Raw genomic sequence first — 8939 nt, forward strand, 5'->3', positions numbered from 1 at the left:
GAAGGAAGGAAGGAAGGAAGGAAGGAAGGAAGGAAGGAAGGAAGGAAGGAAGGAAGGAAGGAAGTTCTTAATCTCCCTGACTTCATATAAACCCTGTGAGATGTACCTGAGGAGCTGCTGCCTGATCCTGAAGGCAGCTTTATGGGAGGGGGTCGATGCTTCAACCCTTTTCCCAATACAGACGTCTGTACCAGATGAGAAATACCGTCACCCTGTAGATGACATCATGGTAAATCATAGAGTCCAACAAAGACCAGATAATAAAGTAGCTGATACAGATCCTCAAATAAAAGTACTTACCTCATCGTTGCTGGGCGAGGGAGGCCCCTGTCCCATGTTACCTGAGTTATGGGACATCCTGACCTCACACTTTACATCTCTCTCGTAAACTCCTTTGTACTGAGTAAGAAACCTGTAAAACAGTAAATTTCTCTAGAAGTCCACCAGCAGAACTGTAAGGACAGGATAAAGGCAAAACAAAAAGCCTAAGACGAGGCTTACCTTTCTGCATCAATCTTTGATCCTATGAGGAAACTATAAACACATCAACACAAATGAAAGTTAGTTCATTAAAATCCACTTCTGTCAGGAACATTGAATTTGCTGCCGACATCCTTACGTCGGATGTATAAGCTTTAGATCTGTGCTGTCCTCCTCTGCCTTTGTCTCTTTAGCAGAGTAGATCTTGCCGTACACCAGCGGGTCTCCCATAGCCTGGAAGATCGACACCTTGGTCCTCTGAGCTTGGCCTCCAACCTCACATTCAAATGTGTAATCATCTATAACTTCCTGTAAAGACAGATCAGTAGTGTTATTCCATCCACCAACAAGTAGTAGAGAAATAAACATTGTCATTTTACCAGAGCTTAATTTAAGTTTTCTTTGTCAGGCAAATATTTTGTACTCATATTTATTGTCTATTAGTTTTATTATGTCCTTCAGGTAGACTGTATAAGAGATATTGTACAGTCTTGTACAATTAGCCTTGTTTCTAACAGGGCCATTTAACATTTTAACAAGCACTAGCAGCTTTGTTTTTCTGACAGCACACAGCCAGCATTTGTTTCCATTTAAAGGGAGTGGTAAATTCAAGAGCCAAACTTACTTCAGGAGGCCAAATCACAGTAGTAGGCTGAGAGTCTTCCAACTGCAAAGATTTCTCAACCACGGCATATTTTTCCACCTAGAGATGATCCACAACAAAAAAATCAAGATGGCTTGGTGCACAATTTGAGCATAACATCAGCAATGTGTTTTTAATGAACCAATATTACTTACATCAATCTCCTTCGGTACAGTTAGCTGGCAGTTGTTTTGATTCCACGCATCAACACACTGTTAGTGTTAAATGTTGAGAGGTACAGATGGAGAGATATATATAGGAAAAAAAAGAAAAACATTGATTTATGGTAAAAAAGCCAAAACACAGAGGTCATATTAATTAATCACCCTGCTTTCGCCAGTTACTTTAGCAAACAACTAAGACCTTGAACCAAAATATAGACAGTCAGCAACAATGTCAACTACAGTTTTCAAAGCTCAGGCTCACAGATCATCCATTTATCCCCATTACAGCATTATGAGTTGAAGAGATTAGTAGTAAAATTATGTTTAGTATGATGGACCCTGACAGTAATATGGCTGAAATTTGGAAAAATAAATAATTCAGTCTTGTCCAAGCAGTGAAATCCCCACAGTTCAGTTTAAACCAAGTTCTGGAAACAAAATAAACTTGTGGTACAGACCAGAAAAAGGCTAAGGTTGCTTGCTATTCTTAGAAAAATAAAACAAAGTGCCTGAATAGGGTGATAGAGGGAGCACAGAGATGAAAGAAGATAATTAAAAGAGAACCAGATCTGCTATGACATGTTCAGATATTCCTTCTGAGGATTTCCGCTCTGATGCCTATTGTATTATGAAATGTTGAAAGCCTTTTGGAATGACTGATTTATAGGTATTAAAAACACTAATGACTAAATTTGGGCTGAAACAATCGGATTAATCATGATTGATTATTGAAATAGTTGTAAACTAATTTACAATAATCGAGACTCTTAAACAAACATTTAGCTGTAAGAGCAGTACTTAGAGCCGTAATTATATTGCAAGTGTAAAAAATATATATATAAAGATTTTGCATTGAGGATGAAAAAAGTTTTTGTCTATCAATATACTCTAACTAGTGGATCCTCAAGTGGAAAAGTTTTTGTTTCACTTGGTTTAAATTCTGTAAAAAAAATTCTTTAAGCAACATTTCGCTATCCAATTATTTATCAACAGATTAATTGACTATCTAGCAGGAACTGACTACTTACGTTTCCAATCTTTGAGATTTTCAGATCTTTGACAGGTGCAAATTTCCTTTCCTTCCTCTTCTGAAGATAGTCGTAGAGTCGTAGCTGCGGCGGCACAGGCAGATGGGACAGTTCCTGCTGCCTGTTCAAAGCAGCTCGAGAATGTCTCTTAAAACACCTACGATGCAAATAAACCAATATATATGTAATCAGATGTTTGAATTATTCCCCTTCGTTTTCCCTTTTAATATCCAGTGTTTCTGAATTTCCCCCTTGTATGACTAAAGTCAAGCTGTGCTCTTGCCAACACCGCTGAGTGTACTCAGTACCGTTTCATCGAACGAGTATTCATTTTCTGTTTGTTGTAGAGCAGACGGTTGGCTGTGCAAGTAACAGAAATAGATGGTTCCAGGCACAGAGGTTCAGCGGTGGCCAAAATCAACTGACTCTCCAGCTGCAGTTTATCATCCTATAGCAGGGAAGAAAAGAGAGAGAAAAGGCCAATAATTGACCTAAATTAAAATATTCCAATCCTTATACTAACAGCTAGTGTTTTTGATGTATATTAAGAAAAAAATAGTATTCTTTGCATAGAAACAAACTGAACTGCAAAACTATAACTATAAAAATGTTCCTTAAAGGTATTGTGGAGGATTTTAACAATTTTTTTAAAAGACCTGCCCTCTCCACTAAAAAAAAAAAAAAAAAAGCCCATGCCAAGCAAGCCCACAAGCCCATTTAAAGAGCGGGGACTATATAGTGGACTTTATAGCGAACTCAGTTAATTGATCGTTCGGACAGATAATCACGACTTTCTGCTCCCTTTTGGTCACGTAACTCCTCCTCTACTGCACGGTGCCTGCGTCGGGTAGTGACAGGCTATGGCGACAACGGGCCGCTGTGACAACATATCCCATAAAGCTTTGTGCGGAGAGCTCTCCGCGCAAAGCATTCTGGGATGTATCTGCCTCCTCTGAGGCCTTTTTTTCTTCTCATACGCTGTGTAGACACTTTTTCTCTTACTACCCTCGGGCATTTTCAAAGAACCACGGTGAGAAAGGTGATCCATAATGACTGTCTGAAACCCTACCTCACCACACACACACACACACACACACTTGAAAGTGCACATGCGCAGAAAAAGATAGTTAACGGGAAGAGCACGTATGATGGCCTTACGTGAACATATCACCAGCATGATTGACAATTAGAAGGACCACTTATTTTGATGATCCACTTGGGGAAAAAAAAAATCCTCCACTATACCTTTAACTGTAAAATGCAACTCAATGTTGATGTAAAAACCTTTTCATCAAAATAATAAACTAATTGACACACATTCTCAGTTAATTTACCAATATATACCAAGTGCAACTGATATTTGGAGACTTAAAAGGTAAAAATGAACACCACCCAGGAAAAATGCATTCTTGCCACACATAAGTCAGTTTATAAACCTAAAGGAGAAAGAGGAATAATAAAACTGATACATCTGCCTAAGAGAATAAAATAGCATTGGACAAAAAAGCGATAGAGATAATATCAGGATCTCGGTGCAAGATGTTGAAAAAATGCCAAAAAGCATGTCGCGCAATTTGCAACATTTCTGAGATATGCTTAGAGATAAAACAGAGCATTCAATCAGGATCTGAACACAAAAGGTACGCCATGTTAAAATTGGAGAATCTCAATTCTTCATTAAATAAAGAATATTATTGACAGCTATTAACATCCTCTTTAAAAGACTGATAAACAACATCACAGTCTTCAGTCAAAGGCTACAACAACTCGTCAAAACAAAACCCTGTATGAGGTTTGATTCCCCTTAAGGATCAATTAAGTGTTATTTTAATGTAATTGAATTTGCCTGAAAACAGATAACAGCAGTGATAGGGAACGTGTTAACCATCTCTAATAATTAAATCTGTGGCCAAAACCACAGCTCGCCTAAATAAATATAACACTGTCAACACTGGTGTCCAATGTAAAGAGAGATAATTGAAACAAAATCTGAGTCATATTTTGGAGAGAACTAGAGATATACCATACTAAAGATTTGAGTAAGAATATAAGTTCTAATAACAAGCAGTGGCTTAACAGACATGAAAATGGGTCAGGAGGATTAGACCCCTGTATGGCGGTAGGGCTGAACAATTTGGAAAAAACTGCTCTTTGATATTTCATAACACTGATCACAAGTATTGAAGATGTTTCACTACAGGATTTCATGTTTACAAGGAAACATTTAAATCATATTTGACAAAGTAGAAATAGAACTATGATGGAGAACTAGTCGAGGAATGTCTATTTGCCTTTTCATCTAGATCTACAACTTATACTGCACTGTAAAAATAATTAAATATTTATGTGCTATAGGCATCCCTACATCAAGGTAAGATATGCATCATCGCTTGGGGCCTGTAAGAAAAAGAAAATCTAAAAAAATTAAGCAAAAGTAGTTTTGATACTTAGCAGGTGGTGCGCTTCTTTAAAATATAGTTTTAATAATTTTTTAAAAAGCTGAGAGCAAAGAGCCAGTCGAGTGCTCTGCTGATGTTAATGGGCCTTCAGACGGCATATGATCCATACACAGCTGTGCTTGGAAACCCATTAATCTTAATGGCTTGTGCCAAGTGCAGTATATGGTGGTACAAAAAATACAACACATTACAACAAGCAGCACTAGTACTGCTCACTAGTCTGTCTGAGTTGTGCTGTGCAATGCACACGTGTGTAATTAGGTTATAGCAAAACTGTTTCGGGGATAACCTTGGGAGAGTAATCACTGATGGACCATAATACCAAACAGAGCTTGGTAATATTCAGTACAGGGTTTTTTTCTTGGTACTGCAAATGCAAGTCACTATTTGAGAAAAGCTTTTCAAATTGTGGAAACATAAAACAAATTCCTATTTCACAGTTGTTGCCTGATCGTGCAACTGTGTGGATACATTCTATATCCTCAACACCAAGGATACTAGAGAATGAGATGACATTAATAATAGAAGACCAACATTTTTTAATGCTTTCATTGAACATGATAATTTACCTGCGTCCACTTGTGGTGTTCACTGGTCATGGCATGTACGTCACAGATTAGCGTCTGCAGAGAGCAAAAACAGAAATACGGGACAAAGAGCCAGGGTGTTTTTAGTTGATAGTTACCAATAAGGAAAAAGTCTACCACTACCATAAAATGTCAGTCAGTTAACTACCTGCATGGTTGGTCGTAGAAGAACATGTCTGCTCTGATAGGTGGGAATCTTTGTATTACCAGCTTGTCTGTAGTCTCTCACCTCTACTATTACACAGCCACAGTGGAAGATGTTTACCTGCAATAAAACACACATATCAGGGGTTAACAATCAGCATTTTAAAGTAAGACAGTAATGGAAATTTAATTTTCTGAAAAAATTCTGTGAAGTGCTGTTTTTCTGCACATGCTTCATATTGAAAAAATGATCAGATGCTGAATATACCTGTGATTTTTCCAACAGATCCACCAGAATGGGAGGCAACTCCTCAGCATCCAAGTACTCCAGAAGCTCCCTTTCTTCATATGGCAGACGGATGGTTTCAGAATCTAAGCGGCAGTATAAATTGAAAAGATTAGAAACCATACATTATATAAGTGGGGGGAAAATAAAGTCAACGGAGTATTTTTAACTAGTTTTACCGGATCCATTTTTGCCCCTGAGCATTAACGAATAGCCTTCATTCCCAGGGTACAGGTTGACCACCAGACATGACACAGACTCCTGAGACACAAGCTTTTCTAGTAAATTCACATTTCTTCTCAGATTCTGCAAAAAGAGATGGCAAAAGGCTTACTAAGTCGATATTTGAACAATTTCTTGGGAGTACTGTTCAACTTAAAATGCTGTGTATTCCTTTATCTTAGAAAATTAGGTAAATGTGTGTTTGCAACTGCAGCTCTAAACATGTGAGATAATAGAAAAAAATTTGATTTTACAAAGTTGCTAAAATGTATCATGCTTACACTTTTTTATTGTGAGTAACGGGAATTGATATAAATCCAAAAATAAAATCAGCATTGACACAGCACTACATTTTCCTAAATCCAATTACTTGAAGAGAAATGCAATCCTATATAGATAATCCTTGCAATAACTCATCTAACTCAACGTATCTGTATAAAACCTATTTTAAAAAGGCTAAAGAAAACTTTCCCAAATGTATTTTTGACACAATTTATAAAAGTTATTTCTTTGTTTAGGTTTATTGGTACCAAGTGATGAGGCAATTTAAACTCTGATATTTACTGCAATTTATTTAAAATAATTAATTTAAATTCAATGAAGTTTGTTTATATAGCATCAATTCACAACACATGTCATCTAAAGGCCATTTACAGAGACAAATCAATCAGATTAGTTACAAGTCCTCCATCTAAGGAAACAATGTTGATTACATTAAGTCATTGACTTTGCGGAATAGGCTCCCCTTGATGAGCATGAGGTGACAAAAGATATAAGCTTTTATTGTGCTGTTGACTCTACTGAAATCCTTCAGGGTATGGGGGAGAACAGCATTAGCAAAAAAAAAATATCCTTTTCACATGTTTGATGAAATTGTAATAAACAACATTTAAAAATGCATGTTTTACTTTGGCAACGAATCTAGCAATGAAATCAATTGTTCAACAAATCGTACATCCTGCTTGAAACCACAAACAATCTTTGACAAAGTTCATGAGTGCCACTGGACTGATAATCATCTCACAATAACCTTATTCAGTGACATTTAAAAAAAAACAGTAAAGGATGCACCAATAAAGGAAACTTACTGCAAGTTTTTTGGAGTTTGCAGAAATAGTCAGAGTTAACAATACCAAATTTTTATGTAAAATATGTTGGGGTTTTTAATTAATATTTTATTAAAATATTATCAGTTCATGAGTTATTGAGTTTTTATGAGCTGGAAACCAGACATTTAGAGACAGATTTAAAAATTAGTTGATTGATTTAAGTAAATAAGGATATAAATCTTATTCCAATGGCTGCACTTTAAAAATTAAATAGTCTAGAGAGTTGTACTTAACAAATTTTCTTTTTGTTTACACTTGTGTGTACAAAATGACAAAATAAAATCTAAGTCTAAGTCTGCTTCTGTTGTTAAACTACAACATTTAACTCATGAATAAAGCAGTTCAACACAAACCTTTAACTCTGGTTCTTTTTCACATTCTTCAATATAAAGCTCATGAAGCTTCTGGTACAAACTCTTTCTGCCGCCGGATGAGATTCTTCTTTTAGTTGGTCGTTGTCGAGCACTTTCGACAATGTACTGAAAGAAAAAAAAAAAGCATAAAACAATAAAAAAAATACATTTCTCCTTATTGTACAAAAATATAAACATGCATGGCTGATATAATATTTTACCTCGGCTCGATCCAATGCATATTCCAAAACTTGTTGCTTTGAGATTGAGAAACAAAACAAGGCAGTAGAAGTACAAGATTTCATTAGATTAAATATTGTACTGTGATAAACAGCTATAAGATAAATAAAGCACATATGTGTGAATGCAGTGAACTGGTATTAATTCTGTTTACCATTATGGTCCACTGCCAGCTGCAAGGCCAGTGACAGTTTAAGATGCTGTCCTTTCTGCCCCACACTGTCACCTTCCTTAAGTGACCATTCACACCCTGCTCAGCAAATAAAAAAAAGTCAGATACATTGCAAGCAGTCAGGTAAAATAAAGTCTGCTGAAAAGTTATTACATAGATCTATGGAATAAGTGGGGCTGTAAAGTCGTCCCCACTATCCTGACGTCAACAGTGTGGCTGGTAATCAATCAGATGCAACACACCAAAACAGCAACGTTTAATGACGGACTAAACTGTTATCCAAGTTGCTCCTTCCGCTATGTATTGTTAAAACTACACAATAATGTTAATACACACCTACAAAAGGCTGTGAGTGACTAAAATGCATGTGGTAAATGCAACTCCAGTGACACTCAGTGAGGTCCAGAAAGAGTGCCTGAATAGCAATAGGCTCGGTGATGCCTGACCGTTGAGGCTAGCGCGGCTAACGCTAGCACAGGCTGGAAGTTAAATGCTACACTACATCGTCTGGGACGGAACAAAGCCGAGACAGACCGGTGTCAGTCAGCGGGGCGCACTTGCCTTCGAGGTTGCATAGCGGTCGAGAGTAGCCCCCAGAGCAGAGAAACAAAATGAAATTGAAATATCAGTGTCTTCATTGAAAAAAAGTCGGGGCAGCAGCCATTTTCTTCCAGTGTGACAACAACAGCTAAACTTCCGGTCTGAGCAGCGGTGGGAGGAGCATCACCTACGATCAAAATCAATACCTCATCAAAAGTACCCGAGTTATTAACGAAGCTTCGTCAATATTTACCCAGTTAAAAAAAAATTACGAAAGATTTATTAATCTTTTTTTTTTACACATTCACTCAGGTTGACAGCATGTTTTATGTACTTTACTACTACTAAGTATTACTATACTAAGAATCTTTACTTTCATTATGATATCATCAAATCATTTTTGCAGAGGTGTACATAATATGCAACACCATAACATTTAAAAAACTATCTATCTATCTATCTATCTATCTATCTATCATCTATCTATCTATCTATCTATCTATCTATCTATC

At 36.7% G+C, this 8939-nt stretch overlaps 1 protein-coding gene across 7 annotated transcripts in view; it reads right to left on the minus strand.

Moving 5' to 3' along the window:
- supt20h (SPT20 homolog, SAGA complex component) overlaps positions 1 to 8555 on the minus strand; it is a 21049-nt gene extending 12494 nt beyond the window's left edge. For 6 of the 7 annotated variants that reach the window (XM_015380334.1, XM_015380331.1, XM_015380333.1 and 3 more), the window contains exons 1-16: positions 8449 to 8555; positions 7870 to 7965; positions 7697 to 7732; positions 7476 to 7601; positions 5971 to 6097; positions 5774 to 5877; positions 5510 to 5626; positions 5344 to 5397; positions 2624 to 2763; positions 2316 to 2472; positions 1279 to 1335; positions 1106 to 1183; positions 620 to 789; positions 502 to 534; positions 301 to 412; positions 107 to 212 (exon numbers count right to left, since the gene is read on the minus strand). In XM_015380334.1, the coding sequence (XP_015235820.1) occupies positions 107 to 212; positions 301 to 412; positions 502 to 534; positions 620 to 789; positions 1106 to 1183; positions 1279 to 1335; positions 2316 to 2472; positions 2624 to 2763; positions 5344 to 5397; positions 5510 to 5626; positions 5774 to 5877; positions 5971 to 6097; positions 7476 to 7601; positions 7697 to 7732; positions 7870 to 7872 (1420 nt within the window). In that variant the 5' untranslated portion in view covers positions 7873 to 7965; positions 8449 to 8555. The other variant, XM_015380328.1, reaches the window with a different exon arrangement.
- Positions 8556 to 8939: the final 384 nt, after the last annotated feature.

The sequence above is a fragment of the Cyprinodon variegatus genome, unplaced genomic scaffold (genome assembly GCF_000732505.1).
Source record: "Cyprinodon variegatus isolate N-32 unplaced genomic scaffold, C_variegatus-1.0 Scaffold211, whole genome shotgun sequence".
NCBI classification, from domain to species: Eukaryota; Metazoa; Chordata; class Actinopteri; order Cyprinodontiformes; family Cyprinodontidae; genus Cyprinodon; species Cyprinodon variegatus.